Source organism: Mytilus galloprovincialis, chromosome 1 (assembly GCF_965363235.1).
Source record: "Mytilus galloprovincialis chromosome 1, xbMytGall1.hap1.1, whole genome shotgun sequence".
Taxonomy (NCBI): Eukaryota; Metazoa; Mollusca; class Bivalvia; order Mytilida; family Mytilidae; genus Mytilus; species Mytilus galloprovincialis.
The window spans coordinates 102779756-102799633 of NC_134838.1; the positions used below are offsets into that span (position 1 = coordinate 102779756).

The 19878-nt window shown below is 32.5% G+C and overlaps 1 protein-coding gene and 1 long non-coding RNA gene across 4 annotated transcripts in view; one reads left to right on the forward strand and one right to left on the reverse strand.

Moving 5' to 3' along the window:
• The first annotated feature begins 857 nt into the window (after positions 1-857).
• Positions 858-19878, forward strand: part of LOC143047944 (uncharacterized) — a 29046-nt gene continuing 10025 nt past the window's right edge. Inside the window, exons 1-4 of one of the 3 annotated variants that reach the window (XM_076221315.1) lie at positions 871-1225; positions 1757-1819; positions 10123-10194; positions 19150-19197. In XM_076221315.1, the coding sequence (XP_076077430.1) occupies positions 1148-1225; positions 1757-1819; positions 10123-10194; positions 19150-19197 (261 nt within the window). In that variant the 5' untranslated portion in view covers positions 871-1147. Of the gene's footprint in view, positions 1226-1756; positions 1820-10122; positions 10195-19149; positions 19198-19878 lie in introns of all 3 variants that reach the window. The other 2 variants (XM_076221331.1, XM_076221323.1) reach the window with 2 other exon arrangements.
• LOC143047977 (uncharacterized) lies at positions 12651-18924 on the reverse strand. Its single transcript, XR_012969705.1, has 2 exons — positions 18550-18924; positions 12651-13260 (listed from the first exon to the last, which is right to left on the reverse strand). It is a non-coding gene; the product is annotated as an uncharacterized LOC143047977 (long non-coding RNA).

Below are 19878 nucleotides of genomic sequence, written 5' to 3' on the forward strand. Positions count from 1 at the left end.
GGCCTAGAATTTTTGTACTGTTTTTTTTTTTTAATTAATATAAAATACCTTTTTACGACCACCGATTTCCCCGTTTTTTATAAGGGACGACATCAAAAGACCGATGTAGGATAAAAAACTTAAATCAAATAGTTTGGGGGTGGGTGGTTGAAATTCTGCAAGTTTTGTATATCTAAAATCGATTTTTACATATATCCCTATTGTTAAATCAATTTTTCCCAAATTAAGTTAAGAAGTGGGATAGGGGATTAGTGAAAAAACTATGTGAATTAAGTTTTTTATCCTACATTGAACTTTTGATGTCGTCCCTAACTACTAAAAATGTTCATTAAATGATTTTTGGTGGTATCTAATATATTACAGTAAGCATGCGTAACATACTTCAAATTTTTCAAATTTAGATGAAAATTGTGCCTTTTCCTATACAAGAGGAAAATTACACTTTAAATAGTCATAAAATGTTGATCTCGCTCACTGAAACTAAAATAAAACTTTTTTCGAATGTCCAAAGCGGCATTGTCTGGATGATCTACTAGTATCCAGTACTCTTCAAGTGAATATTTTTTCAACGCAAACAATAGTGCACCTGTAATTTTCTACATTTTGAGTTTTATCAACTTTTTACCTTTTTGTTAAGTGCAGGTTAATCAGTGGCCTACATTGTTAAAAGCAGTCAGTTGATCTAATAACAGTTTATAAATGTAATAAAAATCACGGGTTTTGCGACTGAAATTTAACCTATAAAAATGTCTACCTGGTCTCCCAGTATTGTAATTTGGAATGTGTGTGGGATTTGGGTGGACTTGGCGTTAAACGTCCTTCCGGAAGTTGTCGATGTTTAACCTATATCCTATGATATTGTCATATGGGACAAATGTTCCGAATATTATAAACTGGGTCAATTTTCCCAGCTGATCGCTTTCATTCATAGTTTTTCATTCACAAAATTAGTACAGAAAATACAATCGATTTATCGACGAATGCTCTAATCTTCAGAACAAAAGACTTTCGGAGTATTCTTAGATGCAAATATAAATATTGCATAGGATTTTTATGCATTCATCGCCAGACTTCATCATAGTGGTTGTTTACAAATTATTTTGTTTATTGTCCGCGTGACAAACAGTGAAAAGAGTTTACAACAGTCATGTCGGATAAAGAAGAAGAGACAGCAGTTGCAGAAAAGAGGGGACGCGGACGTCCTAAAAAACCAAAGTCCGACGAGGTTGGTATATTTTTGTTTAGTATGATAATACTATTTCATCGATCTAAAATAATATTTTAAAGTTATTTTAATTTATATCATTTTTAAATTCATTTTTCTTCAATTTTCCCAAAATTTTTCAAAAGAATAATAAAAGATATATTTGTATCATTTATATCAAACTATAAAAGAGTAAATTAAACACTTGTAATCAATGGTATCGATCTCCATTTCAATGTTTAATGCATAGTAAATATTCTTCCTTCATTCAACAAAAAGGCTAAAGGCATTATTCACATTACTCTAACTTGTCTAGTTGAAAATTATATGTAATTTATGTAAAACATTTTTGCATGACAGATAACTAATGACAAATTAGGTAAAATAAATATAAATGTAAACTAAAAAAAAATTATGAAAATAAAAGAACATTGTGACACAGTGAAAGCATTTGTCCCAAACTTGACCTGATGGTAATTGAAATGTGTTGAAAGCCATACAAATTAATCTTTGATTTAATTCATTAACTTGACCTTATCTTTGTTTATCTAGCCAGAGGAACCCAAAGAAAAGAGACCACGTGGTCGTCCAAAGGGAAGCACCAAGACTACAAAGGTAGTTATTAATTGATCTGTTTGCACCACCTGTGCATTAACGATTAAAAGGCTGCACATATGAAACTTCTGTCAATTAGCTCTTTTGAAAATCTGCATGTCTTCTGTCCTCGAATGTTTATAAGTGGCATTGTATAAACCATTATAGATGTATAAACTAATCATGCTTATTGGTATATGTTTCTGTTTATGCATGTGAATACATGTAGTTTCTTCTCCATCTGAACTTTAGACAACTTTGTAAGAAAGTGGTACTTATCAGCTAAAATGCTAGTTATTTAATAAATGAATGACAGAAACACTGCACGAAATTATATCGAGCAAAAACAAAACAAAAACCCTAAAGGATCAAGATCCGATTATATTGGTAAACATAAACCCTAAAGGATCAAGATACAATTATATCGGTAAACATAAACCCTAAAAAATCAAGATACAATTATATCGGTAAACATAAACCCTAAAGGATCAAGATACAATTATATCGGTAAACATAAAGCCTTAAAGGATCAAGATACAATTATATCGATAAACATATGCTAAAAGTTTATTATACTATTATTATTTGGCATGTCAGAAGATGCTAAGGGTTTAAGATACGTTTATATTCGCCAAATAGTGGAAAGTGACAAGGGTATGCGATACGGTTATACACCGGCAAACAGTGGACGATGCTAAGGGTAAAATATATGTTATTTATCGTCAAAAAGCGAATGCTGCTATGGATATAAGAGACGCTATTATTCGGCAAACGACGAATGTGCTATGGGATATTATATACGGTTATTCTTCGCCAAACGTAGGACGATGCTAAGGGTAAAAAATACGGTTATTAATCGTCAAACGGCGAATGATGCTATGGGGGTATAATATATGTTATTATTCGGCAAACGACGAATGATACTATGGGGTATAATATACGGATATTATTCGCCAAACAGAGGAAGATGCCAAGGGTAAAAGATACGGTTATTAATCGTCAAACAACGAATGATGAGGGGGGCAAGAGGTTTAGCTGTTATGCTGTTATGGGGCATTTTAATTCTTTGTTATCTGTTATTCTGAAAATGTATTTGCTGTTAGCTGTTATTGTCTTATTCTTTGTTAGCTGTTATTGGGCTTTTAGTTTTTTTGTTATCTGTTATTGTGATAATGTATTTGCTGTTAACTGTTATTGAAAATTGGAATGTTAGCATTTTTTTGACAGCCAAAATTCGGTAGAAGTTGAAGATTATTGGACATTGGGGTCTGCCACTACTAATATGTTGGTCCCGTATTTGACGAAGGATTCAATTAACGTATACCCATCCCAGGACAATTCCAATATATCTTATGATTATCCTTTGTAATACCTTCTATTTTTTTTTGGAACATTTATTTAGAATTATCTTATTTGTGTGAGGATAATGTTCGTTGTAACTTTCCCGTATGAATATATTAAATTAGAACAATTCTTAATATGACAAAAAGGAAATCATATGGCCAGGAATATCTGACAAGGATCTCAATTAAGGACTGGTCTTTCAAGTGACAACCAGTTAACCTTTTATATTACCTGATCACATGGTACATAAACTCAGCTCTTTTCAAAGCAGAACCAATTTGAAATACATTGTACAATGAAAGTTCTCACCATGTACTGGGTTCCGAAGCTGCACATAACTCATTACAAACAAAGATTTATTTCGTCTTCAAGCCATTGTTCTCGTACTAAACTATGTATTCTACTTACTAGTAGACTTGGTACAATCAAAAACCTGATAAACAATTGTTCAAATAAGGCCTTTCAAAATAGTGGAATAAATTACTTTTGGAATGTCAAAATTGGTACGAGGTACTTGATAAATTGCATGCTTATAATTGGTGTTTTTGATTTTTCTACCCTATTTACAACTTTGCCTCATAGTCTCATTCAGAAAAATTCACACACCTCATTAAATGGGCATTTAAAAAAGTCAGAAGGCGAATACATTTGTATATATATTCCAACTCTTTCAGGTCATTTTTTAGTAGCAACAAACACAAGAACTATGTCAATTGGACCTACTTTGATACCATAACTGCCCTTGAATTTTTATACTAGATATCATTTTTGTCTCTTTGACATATTCCTCATTCCCATTCTCAATTTTATTACACTGTTTAAATTACAAGCATGTGTGAGTTTCTATAACTGTACACAAATAAATGCTGAAAAAAAACCAAATAAACAGCTACGCCATGAGCGCATGATACGCCCGTCGCCTTTTTGAAATATTCAATAACTTCTCAATTTTATATCAGATATTTATAAAAATCGAAAGGGAGCTTCAGTCAATATATATCATGTATATAAACAATACATCAAAGTTTCATGAGAACTGCTGAAAACATTTTTAGTTATTGTACGAAAATTGGAAAATACCATCTTGTATAATGAATAAACCCCTTAACTGAATAACATAAAATCGAAAGGGCGCTTACAACAATAGATATAAACAATTCAGCAAAGTTTCATGAGAACTGCTGAAAACGTTTTGTATCAATGTCCGAAAAACTAGAAAATAACCCCTTTTTAATTAATAAAACCCCTTAACTCGGAAACGTAAAATCTAAAATTTATAAAAATTGAAATGGAGCTCATGTCAATAGATATAAACAATTCACCAGAATTCCTGGCAAATTTGTGAAAGGATTTTTGAGATATTATCAGAAAACTGAAAAAAAAAACCACATTTTTATTGAATAAAACCCCATTACTCAGAAACTTAAAATCTAAAATTTATAAAAAATGATAGGGAGCTCACGTCAATAGATATAAACAATTTCCCCAAGTTTTATGTAAATTGGTTAAAAAGTGTTTGAGTTAATGTCCGACATGTTGACGACGGACGCACAAGAATATACCAAATACATATCTAGATACATAATTCTAAAAACCATGTTCATAGAAAATGGAATTCATTACAAAGGATTATACCCGTAATAAGAAATACTGGATTTGTCAAGGACCCGACTTATTTTAATATTTCATTTACTGTTATCTGTTTTTGTCCATTTTAATTCCTTGTTATCTGTTATAAGCCAAATCAGTTTGCTGTTTTGCTGTTATTGGAACCCCCCTTGCCCCCCCTCAATGATGCTAAGGGTATACGATGGGTTATTATTCGCCAATCGGTGAACGATGCCAAAGGTATAAGATACATTTATTAATCGACCAACGGCGGAAGTTTATGTACCCTCTGTAGCCATTTTTGTACGAACTTTTCAAACTTCAATTGTTTCAAAACTACAGATATAATGAATAATAGAGATAGACCATTTTGTACATATTCCAAGGGGAAACTTGATGCAAAGCATTATTTTTTACTGTTCCATTGCATTTAATAGAAAAAGAGGACTTTGTGGCAAATAAATCAAGATTTTTATAGAAAATCCACAGCCTTTATCCTTGTACTCTCATATTTGGCAATTTGATGACTGATAGATATAGGATTATTGCATGCAGTGCTTAAAACAAGTTTATAAATGTAGTTATTGGTTAAGACAAGTATAAATATGGCCAAAATCAAGTACACCTTGTAGGGTGCGCTCGACTTTAATGACTCAGCACAAGGTGTTTTGGAATTTACAGGTTACTTAGAACGTTTTGTAAAAAATAAACACTAGCACATCATAGAAAATCAAGTGAGTAATTTATATTTCAAATTTTATAACATAGATCTCTGTATTAAAGGCTGTGGATTTCTATAAAAATCTTGATTTATTTGCCACAAAGTCTCTTTTTCTATCAAATGCAATGAAACAGTAAAAAATAATGCTTTGCATCAAGTTTCCCCTTGGAACATGTACTAAATGGCCTATCTCTATTATTTATTATATCTTTAGTTTTGATACAATTGAGGTTTGAAAAATTCGTACAAAAATGGCTATAGAAGGGTACATAAACCTTAAGATAAGGTTATAAATTGACAAACGGCTGAAGATGCTAAGGTAATAAGATAGGTTATTATTCAGCAAACGGCGGAAGATGCCAATGATATAAGATAAGGTTCATATTCCGCAAACGGCGAAAAATGCTAAGGGTATCAGTTACGGTTATTAATAGTAGGGTGCCCAGTATCGAAAAAGACGTCTAGTTAACGAGTTTAAGTTAACGGATAACACACGGCTATATTTATATGCAAACTGTTGGAAAATCATTATATTTTACAATCGTAAGCTACCGTGTTCACGTTTTTCAAAATTTTGTGGTTTCTTTGGATACCGAAAAACACCTCACCATACAGGCCATCTTCAACACGGAAAAGTAAAATTATTGCTTTCTGTGTTATTTGTTCAAATGATACTTATCATTTAGCTTAAAAATTAAAGTTATCATATAATTAAGTATAAGTATTTCATGAATTTAGTAATTTAGCTGTAATTTACCACATTTTGAACGAAAGAAAACTTATTGCGTGTAACTTTCACAAGATTTTTACTCTGATTACATCAACAAGACATGGTTCATATGTGTGCCAAATATATGTCGTGTAATGTTAATCGGTGAGAAGAAAATAGCAATTTAAAACACAAATCTGCCTTGATTCAAACACGCTTTTTCTAGTGCCGTTAATCGTTTTGTAGCTTACACTATCAGGTCATTAACTAGGACAATTGTCACTAACTTCATTTCTCTTTTTTGTTTATTGTATGGTCGATTTGTATGTTTTGAAGATCATTGTTTTGTTTTAGGAAGTATTTTTTAATTATTTTTTTTGGGGGGTGGGGGGTGTTAACCTTTTTACATTTTTAATTGTTTTTTTTAATTGATAGTTTTGTTATAATTGTAATGTACAAATCAAATCCTTCGGTCACGTTTCAGACCCGGAATATGGTTCACATTCACAGTCCTGTTAAACTATGCCCATCAAGCCCTTAACGAAGTAGGAATGACATAAGTGTGTTATATGTCAGGGTTCTTCTACTGAATTACTTATTAATATTCGAGGACTTAGCATACACAAAAGCTTTATCGAGGCTTTGGGAGTACGGAAAGATCAAGTATATTTTAGTATATTGAATGATGCTTCAGACCTAGACCATCTTCGTACTGATGACTACTAAATATTGTACCACATCTTGCTATAAATCTTACACTAGCAGACACAACTGCAGTTATTTTAAAGCTGAATCAAGTTCTTGTTCGTCTGTAAAAGAGTTTCAGGTCATATATAGAAGATCATCAAATTCCTGATTGGAAAAAGTTTCCTCGAGTCAGCGAGAACCAGCAGGCCTGAATCAGATTTTTTGGCGAATCGATTGTCCAGCATCATAGTAGATCAACAGTTACTATGATACATGAGGAAGTGATTTATCTAGCTAGCACTTCCAAGGACCCTAAATCTGCTCCGAAGGAGTATTCATATTTTAAGAATTATTTTGTACGCCCGATGAAGTAGATACCCGCATGATTTTACATGCTATTCATGTAGATAAAGAGTTCGGTGTGAAAGGCATCAAGGGTAGGATAATAATTAAGTCACATGATACAGATGTTCTGATCTTATGCGTTCATTACTTCACCTCCTTGCAGCATACGCATGAGCTATGGTTTCATACAGGCACTATAACTTGCACACAAGATTATCGCCGCTATATACCTGTCCACGAAATATGTAAAAGTCTCGGGTTTGCCATTTGTAACATCTACCAGCTGCACATGTTTTAACATGATGCAATACAACGTCATCCCTGTTTAGGATTGGTACGCGCACTGTTGTTTTAATCTGTGCGTCCGTTGGTTTTTCCATCCGTTCGTTCGTCCTTCGTTCGTCCATCCGTTCGTTCGACCGTTCGTCCGTCCGTTTGTCCGTCCGTCCGTTTGTCCGTCCGTTTGTCCGTCTGTCCAGCTTCAGGTTAAAGTTTTTGGTCGAGGTAGTTTTTGATGAAGCTTTCTATCTCGAAGGTCAGATGTCGTATCAATTTCTGCAATATTTAGTTTGCATTTGCTTCGAACAAAATCTATCTTGTACAGATTTATGCCCATGTTAGACAAATGACATGTAAATACTTGTCTGGTTGCAGTTATAGAAATATTGATGACGACGAAGATGTAGATTTATAAGATTTCATTTTTCTGTTTGTACCTTATAATCATTGTTAGCTTTCGAATGAAAATTAAGCAGTCCATAATTTTTTCTGAACAATAAATATAACATCTACTCAATTTTGAAATCGTGGGAAATATAGTAATAATGTATCTAGTGGGGAAAGATATGTAAAAAAAAAGCAAAAAAAAAACCCCTGCCGTATGGTCTCTGACTTTGCCGTGGTTGGTGGGCTTAAGCTACAGAAGACCATAGAACGTAGTAGGTAATACCAGCTTCGATCATAATTTTCTATTTGCATTTGTTCTTTTTCTTTTGTGTATTTGCAATGCTGTTGTCAGCTTGTCTTCATTTTATAAGGGTTTAATCTCCCTTTGGTTTCTCACGCCTTTTTTGTTTACAATTGTTTTTAAAATACATCTGTGCTAGCAGTCCTTTTGCGCCAATTACTGTTTTTCAGAAGTATCATATGCGCCAAATTATATTTATTCTTATTTTTGGCTTTATAAGTATCATATGTTCGGAGATATTTCACCATGAAGATGAGCATCTGGAGAGAAATGATTTAAAATGCATTGACAGTCCATGTATTGAGAGGAAAGAAAAAATATTACTTTGCTGAATATTTAATTAAAAATATGCCAAAAGAGAAGCAAATAGAATCATTTGCTGATTATGTTTTAGTCACATAGGTTGATGATAGTAGTTATCAAAGGTACCAGGATTATAATTTAGTACGCCAGACGCGCGTTTCGTCTACATAAGACTCATCAGTGACGCTCATATCAAATATTTATAAACCCAAACAAGTAAAAAGTTGAAGAGCATTCAGGTACACAGTGCTTTGTTTCCACCATGCGTATGGGCTGAAACTATCTACCGCAAGACGTACCAGTAAAGGGGCAGAAGCATTCCACGGGCATTATAATGAACTGTTTGATGCATTTCATCCCTCAATGTTTGTGTTTTGGACAATACAGTGAAGTTACAAGCTACTATCTACATTAAAGTACCCATGCAGCAGCAGTAAGAAGAAGATTTGTTTCAGAAAAGAAAACATTTGCCGTGAAAACTGCCAGTTCCAAGTCCAAAACAAGGAGCAGGGAAGTCATTTTTTTTTTTTTGATTGGCGCAATCGTATGTTCTATTTTTGACGCAAATGATACCATGTAATTTTAAAACAGGTGGCGCAAACGTAGCATTGGAGAAAAAAAGTTGTGGCGCAAAAGGACGCATTTTTGGCGCAAACGGATTTCTCCCTGCTGTACATAACCCTCTCCCTTGTTATATTTTCGGAATACTTGTAAAATATTATAGCCAATTGTTTCTCATTTTGTCATCTGTATATGTAGGATGGGGTGTTTTAACTGTTTCTAATAGACGTTTTGTTTTTATAACTTTAACCCACTTTTTTTTCTGTTTGCATTAATTTTAACTTCTGTGAAACAAAGCTATACACAGAGCTTTATTTTCAACCAAGTTTGACGTTAATGTTACACAAATTTCGAAACAAATCATTTATATATACTCTTTCACAACCAATAACAGAAATTTGATATGTACCTAGAAATTGACGAACACCTTACTATCAAAAGACGTGAAAAATACATTTTGTTTTCGACAAATTATTAAAGTTAACTTAAGATCTAAAAAAACATCTTTAGATCTTACTTGTAATGAATTGAATACAAAAATTTCAAATTTAGAAATTGAAATAGGTCAAGGTCACTGTTATTTAACAGCTGTTTGAAAACTTCAAATTTGCACCCTATATGCAAAAAAGTCAATCTAAAGACATTTTTGCCGATAAAAATATAAAATAAGTTCTAAATGTAGATACAAAAGATATTTTTCTATAAATTAGTTGTTTTTATTTTGCTCCAAACGCATATATGTAGGAGAAACTATCTAAAAGTGACTGTGCATTTTTCTGAAATTTTTGCTTTGACCTTTAAAAAAATGAGACCACAGCAGACAACGACGAAATTTGTTGATTGGGCACCCTACTTAAAGGTATAAGATTTAATAATTAATCGGCAAACGTCGGAAGATGCCATGTGTATAAGGTACGGTTATTATTCGCAAACGGCGGGGCATGCTAAGGATATAAGATAAAGTATTAATCGGCAAACGGCGGAAGTGATAAGGGCATAACCCAAGGTTATTATTAGGCACGGCGGAAGATGAAAACAACTTACTTAATAGCCAATGCCTGTTTTTCTTTCGTTTATAGACAGACGTTCCAAAAGGACCGACAAGACCGCGTGGACGACCCAAGGGGAGCTTCAAGAAAACAACTAAAAAGGTAATGTCGACATAAACTGGGATCTTATATTCATAAAGTCGTCTGAGCCGACTATGAATTTAAATGTCGCATAGGCATATGATTTTTCAATCTGATCTTTAATCTTATCAGTTGTCGGTTGTAATCGGTTAATTATTTAGAGGCTGACCCAAAAGTGTGAATTGGAAGAAGTTGTTTCATCACGACAAGATGTAGGCTATCCTGAAAATTGGATACACTTTGTAGACCTGTTTTGTACTTATTGCACCAGAATAAACCTTTTTCTGCAATTTTTAGCTCATTGGGGTAGTTCGAAGACCGGACAACAAACCAAAATGGCCGCCACGGCTAAAAATGAAACATAGGAGGGGATGTAGATTTTGGCTAATATCTCTGAAACCTAAGTATGAAAAGCAAGTATGACCGGGGATAAAATTGTTTATCAGGTCAAAACTTATCTGCCTTACAATTTTCAAACAAATTAGACAACCCGTTGTTGGGATTTTGGCCCCTGAATTGGTAATTTTAAGAAAATTTTGCAGTTTTCGGTTATTATCTTGAATATTGTTATAAATAGAGATAAACTGTAACATTAATAGTGTTCATCAAAGTAAGATTTACAAATAAGTCAACATTCCCAAAATGGTCAATTGACTCCTTAAGGAGTTTTTGTCCATAATAGTAAATTTTTAACAAATTTTCGTAAATAAACTTGCAAAACGTTCAGCAAAACAAACAGTGACTATAATTTGTGGATATGTAAATTCTTTTTAGTATACTGGTGGTTTGTTTAAATTAAGTGAGCGATACAAGTGTGTCTCTTGTGTAAATTGTGGAATACAAGATACATTTAAAGTAAATGGTATAAAATGTTTTCAAGTATTTATGTTGTTTTAGATTGTTAATGTTAATTTCACCTTCAATTTTTAATCCACAGAAGAATAAGCAATATAATTCGACAGTTTAGTTAAAAAAAACATAGTTGTTTGTTGTATAAAAACATTTATGTATAATTGTCATATTATATTTAGTCTAAAAGAACTTTATTGCGTTGTTACTTTTTGACAATTTAACATCAACGTGTCATTCTGTTTGTTTACAGTTTGTTGTATTATATTTAAGTTCCAATATTTACATGTTTACAAAATGTAAAAAATACTCTCTTTTGAAACCACAAAGCTGATTTGAAACACACTCATTATTATGTTGTTTACTTTGAAATTGCAATCAAGCGGTTTATGTTGGTTGCTGTCTGCTATAATTGTTTTTCGTTTTATTATTTTCATCATACATCAGGCTGTTGGTGTGTTCATTTGGACAGATCAATTTTTAATGCGAATGCCTTTTCTAGTTAATTAAACGGTATGGGTTTTGCTCATTGTTGAATACCGTGCCGTGACATTTACGTCCCTTGGTCTCTGATGGATAGTTGTCCCATTGCAAATCATACTACATCTCTTTATGTTACTATAGATAGAGTATAAATAAATGGGAGGGGGGACTACAACATCTGATTGGTTTGGTTTATTCAATTTTGACATCTTATCGGGTATATCTTTGGCGAATTTTATTCAAATTTGAAAGCAATATTTCTCTGGTGAATAAATATTCAACTGCCTTTGATGACGGTCATTTGAGGGAAAGGCGAGCTATTCGATATCATCAAACTGATGGTTATATATTTTCGAAATCTTCAGGCTAGCTTACGTTTTGAAATTGCAACTTATCCACGTCATTTGGTTGTCTCATTGGGAATTAAAAGTTTTACTTTGGAGGCAGACAATTATATACAGCGATCCACTATTCGGGCGTCGTCAGCTCGGCGTCGATTGCTTTAACATATAGCCCATATAGGTTCAGTATATATGTGATTAAAGGTTTTCAAAAACATTAACTTCCTTCGTCAAGCATTTATAGAATTTATGAATATTGGATTTTTGTTAAATATAATTTAGAGATAATATCTGATGGAGAATTTTGAAAATATTTTTTTTCATATTTATGTGTTTATCCGACAAGGGATTAAGTTTTTTTTCTAGGACCGATCAGCCTATCAATAATCGGGACCAGGTAGAACACTGTGTTTCTTTATATTGGTGTCTGGGAAAAGTTATTTTCTACTTGACTATTTGTTTTGTATATAATATTTTACACCACATAGTGTTTTTGTCATTTGGGGAATGCGTCCTAGTTTGTTGGTAGATATACCACATGTCTGTGTATTTCCGGCTTTTTAATAGTAATTCATCTTTTTTTTTCTCTCGAGCTGTTGATATATTATGATTATATTGCATGAACATGCAAATCTGTATGCAATTACTTACTTGCTTCGCTTTTACACATGTCTCCCGTCCTTCATAAAAGCAAAATTTGTGTGTCAGCTAGCTATTATATCATTGTGTTTTTTCTTCAAATGATGATAACTTTTTATAAGCAAAAACGAAAAGATGTCTTAAAATGCAATAATCAAACAAAAATTTCTGGTTGTTAGGAACTTTGTAGTTTTATTGAACGAAAAAATAATTCGTTAGATAAATAGATAGATAGATACTTCATTCTCTAAAAACTAAATAAAGTTTACAGAGAAACATACAATATGAATACAAAAAAAAAATAGTTGAGGCAAACAAATACAGTACAGTGCGATAAAGTAACATTTGTACATTCCTTGAATTTTGAAAATACTGTTATTATTCTTTTAAATAAGATCACGGATAACGAATTTAAAATTATTTTGTTGATCCGGATGTTGATGATACATATTGAAAACGTCTTTATAATTTTACATACAATACTATTGAATTCTATTTGCACGTTACACATCACTGAAGAGACATTTATTGCCAAAAATGCGCACCTGGAGCAGAAAATGTTATTATTGTCAATGCCAATTATATTTCCATGTATTTATTAAAGGAAACAGATATTTCAAAGTTGCTGATGTATATGTACTTGTAGCATTTCAATCAATGTTCTTAAACGCCAAGGGTCTAACCTAGTATCTAGCCACCGTCTTTATAGTGTTTGAATGTTTAAAACAATGGTCCTTCTCTTTCAACTACAAAGCTGTTTTTTTCTGCTAACGATCTGAAACAAAGAAGCGGGACACAACGTGAATAACATTTTAACAATAGAATTGGAATGGAAATGGGGAATGTGTCAAAGAGACAACAACCCGACCACAGAGCAGACACCAGCCGAAGGCAACCAATCCATTCGATGAAGTTTGTTTCGGGGTAATACCAATGTTTTCTCCATTGTTTTAACTTATTATGCAGACATGATTTCTCCTCGTTTTTATTCATGTATATTCATTTGCCATAATTTCATAGCATATAAGTAAATAATATTTTCTAAAAGTTGATTAAAAAAAATGTACTTTCATTTTTAATGTTGACACGTTATGTCTGACATTGTTATAAAGGATGTTGTTATTGTGTTGGTTTACGGATAGGACGTTGTTATTTTGTTGGTTTACGGATAGGACGTTGTAATTTTGTTGGTTTACGGATAGGACGTTATTTTGTTGGTTTACGGGTAGGGCATTTTATTTTTTTTTGTTTTGCGTATAGGGCATTGTTGTATTGTTGGTCTCAAACTAAGTATAGGACGTTATTTTGTTGGTTTAGGGATAGGTCGTTGTTAGTTTAGTGGTTTTCGGATAGGACGTTATTTTTTTGGTTTACAGATAGTTGTTATTTTCTTGGTTTATGGATATTTCGTTGTTATTTTGTTGGACGACGTACAGGATTTTGTTATTTTGTTGGTTTACAGATAGGACAGAGTTGTTTTGTTGGTTTACGTATAGAACGGATCGGACGTTGATATTTGCGGGGTGGTATACATCCCCTTTGTTTATAAATTGTCATATTTATCCTTTGTGCAGCCATGGATGGTATCTTTTTCCTGTTTTATTGAATTCTGGGGTTTCTGTCTTATTACTTGAGGTTAAAGTCACACCTAATTTTATTCATTTATTCATTTATAACTTAAAAGACATGAAATGCAGTCGAACTCAGATTTGAATATTTACAAAAAAGCAGTTTTGACAACTGGTGTAAAATAACAGTTCGCAAGTTTGTTTTTGTTGACCTCGTAGCCTATTTTTACTAACAACATCTGCCCAAATTTCAAATTTCAAATTTTTTAGTTTTATTGCATTGTTAATGAGTGCAGTACGGTTCAGCTGCATTCAAACTAGGAAATCGACAGCTGGTATGGTTTATCTAGTCAAATGCTTTATCCAAAAGGCTGTTTACATATCTTTGCTGAAAATACTATTGGTTTTAACTATTATCGAATTAACGGACTGTGAATGAGTCTTGTTTTGAAGCCGGCAAATGTTGCAGAAAAGTTGTCACATGTGATTGCACCTCCCTGTTCTATGATATTCACCAGAGAAATGTTTTAGAGTTGACCAGCTTATAAGAAAAAAGATTATATCAATAATTATATTCGCTTGCTGTAGAACACATTTACTTGCTGTAAAACAATTTAAACAAAGTGGTATCTTAATTTCTTTGTTGTCTACATATTTCATATTTTGAACTACTGAAAAATATACTAATAAAAACCCAACAATATTTTGAATGAATTAAATAACTGAGGATATTTACTTTTGTATAATTTACCTCTTTGGTATATTTTGTATCATTTGGCGATGATATTTCACCCCTATAAATATACAACTACAGTACATCGTACAAAGCAGTAATCTTTGATTATATCGCCATGAAATGACATATGTTTTCTTTAATTAAAAGAGTTTGATCAGAGCTCTAGATAAGAATTCACAAATTGGGGTTTTTACCCACCATTTTCTTTTGTAATTGGGTGATAAAGTTTTTGAATTGCATTATCAATTCCAATTCACCCCTCAAATTAATATCAAATTGGGTTTTTCACCACCAAGCTCCTTAATGTATTGGGTTTTTCATCAACACAATATTTAATATTTAGGCAATATCAATTCCAGATGTTTTTCCATCTTAGCCTATTATGTTTCTCTTTCTTTGTATATGTGCTATAGCTGTTGTATTTGGTTCATTCACTGACTAGCATTTGTAGGTTGAATTTGTGTCCCATTTCAAACCTTCAACCAGTTTTGTATTTTCTCACAACTTATATAAACTGTAAAAAACGGATATATGTATTCACAGGCACTCGTCTTAGAATTTATTTTACATATATACCTTTATATTCAACATAAACCGTAAAATGAAAAACGATTATAGTAAATAAACTGTAATTTATACTTGAATGTTTTTGTTTTATTCAATTTACATAAATTTGGATTAAGTTGTCCCTTGTTAGAACTTTTGGTTTCCGATGCGTTCCAACTACATAACAAGTCATAATTGATTTGGCCTTTCACTTTTTCCAACTGATTTCGTTTTTGACGAAACCCCGTTTTTAGTAGCAATTTTCTCGTTAAGGTACACAAACACGTCCTTGTGTTCGATGGACGCTTCTTAAAACACTGGCCGAGTCTTGTTATCATCATTACTTTCCCTCAGCTATTCAAAAGAAGCTGAAAACATGCTTCTAATCAATATTTTTACCGGACATTCACTTTCGTTTTAATTCAATATACATGTATGTTATGATGAACCCCGAGCAATTCGAGAAAAATATGACAACATGACACACGCTAATTGGATAAACGCCGAGAAGATCGAAATGTTTTCACTTTTGAGCAACGGAATATTCCAACAGGGAATATTTCAGCTACTTGATGTCAGGATCTATTTTTAGAACAAAGGACATCTCCAATTATAAATATTATAAAAATAGATTTACGCGACGACTGTAAACAGATAGGGGTAAATAACGCAAACGGTAGTCAATAAAAGGGTTGAGAACTCATGGTTTTGGCATATAATTGGGTTTTCCTGTGAATTAATTGGGTTATTAAACCCTGCAATGGACAATTGCATTGGGTTTTTTCTTATTTGTATTGCGTGATTACGCAAATACGCAGCTTATCTGGAGCTCTGTTTGATTGAGATCGACTTCTCAGAAATACATACCAATATTTTGATATCGTTGCTAAAGTAACACCAATAATATGTCTCCGTACTTACACATCCCGTCATTGTGTAATTGTGCTATGGTAAATGTTTTTTTTTATATATATTTGTTAGTTTATATGGTGATAAAGATAATAGCACAATGTTTACTGATGTGCCCCTATTTTGACATTCCTCCTATTATGTCTGTTTGTTTTGTTCACATATCGTTGTCAATATAATAAAATTTTATGCGACTGTCATACAAGTGAGAGGTTATCTTGCTATAAAACCAAGTTTAATCCACCATTTTCTACATAAGAAAATACATGTACCAAATCAGGAATATGACAGTAGTCCATTCGTTTGATGTGTTTGAGCTTTTGATTTTGCCATTTCATTAAATTTTAAAACTTTAAGTTTGAATTTTCCTCGGATTTCAGTATTTTTGTGATTTTACTTTTCACTTACCATGATTGAACCAAATTTTATGCATTGGAATCGTGTGTGGTTATGTATCAGATTCAGATTATTCACGAATGTGTTCTAACTTTAACATTTGAATCGCTGTGAGCTAGATTTACACTTGGCATGGCAGTTGATCATGAGATTTGCATTTACATTATCATTACATTTTTTCCATACTATTTATAAAGCAGGAATGTGTGTCGAACAATTTTCAATTAAACATATATGATATAAAATACAAGTTCCTCGGACATTTAGTTCAGCAAAAAAATCTATATAAAGACGTCTTAATGAATGTCTGAGTTGCTCATGCGTGAAATATGAACTTGTATATGTTTAAATACAAAATCAAAGCTGTAATTCTCTACATTTTTGTGGTTTAAAAAAACCCACCAAAATGTGGTTAGAATCATGAACGAACGGCGTATTTTGGTCATTAATATTCGTATGTGTCTATGTGACGATATAATACCACTGGATAGTTTGTGGTTTTAGACTCGACAGTCTGTTTAATAAAGGCTAAACAAGGAGAGAGTCTGTTGATGAACTGCTCTAGTGAAAATTAGTTGAAGGGGTTGATACAGCCCCATACCCTATACTGAGCAAAATTTACCCCCTACACGAAAAATAATAAAATAACTAAAAAAATTTATACTCAAATGACTACAAACAATTTACACATTTATAATTTGGGTATAACGAGCAAATTTTATTTGTGTGTACTTTAAAATAATCTGAGATCAAATTTAAATAAAATCGCTTAGTTTGTCTTTTCCTCTACACTTTCAACAGTGAATGTTCACAAGTTTATGTAGTGTAATTACGTTTCAACTAGTAACTGATGAATACACGGAAGTTAGTACACTAAAATACCTTTCCTAATCAAAAGTCATACATACATGTACGTTTGAAAAATGTAAGTTCTGGTTAACCAGTTTTGTTCTCCACACGTTGGTCAATTTTCACACGAAAGATATCCACTTTGTAGTTCAATAATAGTTCAATTACATTTGAGCTTTGTCAAGCGTTATATTGAAAACTTAAACAAGTGGAAATTTATATTGAACACTACAGTGTTAGGCTGCACGAAGATATTTGGTAGATTTAGTGCATGTTTAATACTTTCGTCCGCCACCAAATTTTAATTTCTTGATCATTTTGAATTATTTATAGCAAAAGAACAACTGTATTTGGTGTATGGAATGATTGTAAGGTGAATATGTCTGTCTAGCAGGTATCACATAACCTTGACCTCATTTATATGATTCATGATTAATTGGTCAGTCTGAATATTTTGTGTTTTGGTCTGTTATTGAATGATTTTAGCAGTAGGTGAACTATATTTGGTGTATGAAATGATTGCAATATGTACTTGTCTGTCTGACAGGTATCATCTGACCTTGACTCCATTTATATGGTTTATTAGTCAATCTCTAGTTTTTGTGATTTTGTCTGTATTTCAATTGCCATAATAATAACTATATTTGGTGAATGGAAGAATTGTAAAGTGTACATGTCTGTCTAGGAAGATTCATGTTACATTGACCTCAGTAACATGGATCTTTAAAAATGCTTTATGTGAAGCTTGTAGTAAAAATTTTTACCTCAAAGAATTTCAACATAAATTCAGTGGTAAGTAAAACAGGTGAGACATATCAGCGTGTGTACTCTTATTTACCTTCAGATGGCAGAAATTCGATATTTATTTTTTATTCAGACTTTCGCTTGATTTCCATTCAATGTTTTTCCTTAGAACAGCTAGTGAATTTGCTTTTCTATTTGAGTGTTAGAAAAGAATGTTAATAATATATCTGCTAGACGTTACTCTAAACAAAAAATTAATAGTTAAATCTGGTAACACAATATGTACTACAGCAGACGTACAGTTTTGTTTACATACCTGTTTAGTGTTTGCATTAAAATAAGTACATGGACAATTTTCTGTTAACAAAGCATCTGGTTTTTGTTACAATTCGTCCACTTAAACATGTAAACATCCGATAAACAAAGTGGTCTAATTAAATGATTGTGGCTGAAATAATCTGATAAAAACAGAAGGGTCTGGCCACTTGAATTTTACGTCATTTGTGGTTTAAAATTAACCTGGTAATGACGTTGTCGGAAGTCTTGTGATCAAATCTAATAAGAAATTATACATTGACCTACTTTGTTGTACCTGCATCAGCTGATTTGTCAAGGTATTTAATAAACTAGAGAGTCTGTAACACAGTTTCGTCATCTTTTGGTGTGGTATTTTTAAAATTAACTGTCTTGTTTGTTACAAAAAATACTCATTAATTCTTTGTTCAACTGCATAAAGCGAATACACATCTTCTTGTATAGTACCAATCTTGAACTTCATAAGCTGTGCTATAAAGCATATAGTAGAAGAAGAAATGTTCACTTGCGAAGTTAATGCAACCAGGCTTTATGTTTTTATTTGCTTCATATACACGGGGGGAAATGTAAAAGTAACTTATTCCTTCATTTCCTTTAACAGAAAGCAGCAACACCATCAAAGGGCTATGGAAAAAGAGGCCGTCCAAAGGTAGGTCCATTACTGTTTGTGTTTGTGGAGCGTTGCAAAGCTCTTATTATCTATTCAATGCACTGTCAAAATGTTTCCCCAGCAAATCGAATCGTATTTTAACAGATTTCTGTTAAACTTAGGGAAAAGGTCCTTCACACTCCTACTGGAATAAAGCACCCATCCGCAGTTAATTTCCACATATAGTACCTTGCTGAAGAAAGGCCTTGACGATCGAAAGCTACAAGATGTCTTATCAAAGATGTTAATGGTGGTAACATACATTTTTCGGATAAGGCATTTGGTTTTATCTAATTTGTCAAACTGGAATATTTGTAATATTTGCTAGTTAAAGTAAAATCACAAAAATACTGAACTTAGAAGAAAATCCAATCGGAAAGTCCATAATCATATGGCAAAATCAAATAACAAAACACATCAAAAACGAATGGACAAGAACTGTCATATTCCTGACTTGGTACAGGCATTTTCAAATGTAGAAAATGGTGGATTAAACCTGGTTTAAAACTGTTCTCGTCTGAAGAAAAATATGCCGATGCAGAATAGATTATTATTAGATTCTCACCAATGTGGCTAATGTCAGAATGAATATCATAGTTGAATATGGTACTGGTACTGAAACCATCGTATTATGATATTTTATTTTACTGGCACTTACTATGCATTGATGCCAATGCGAGC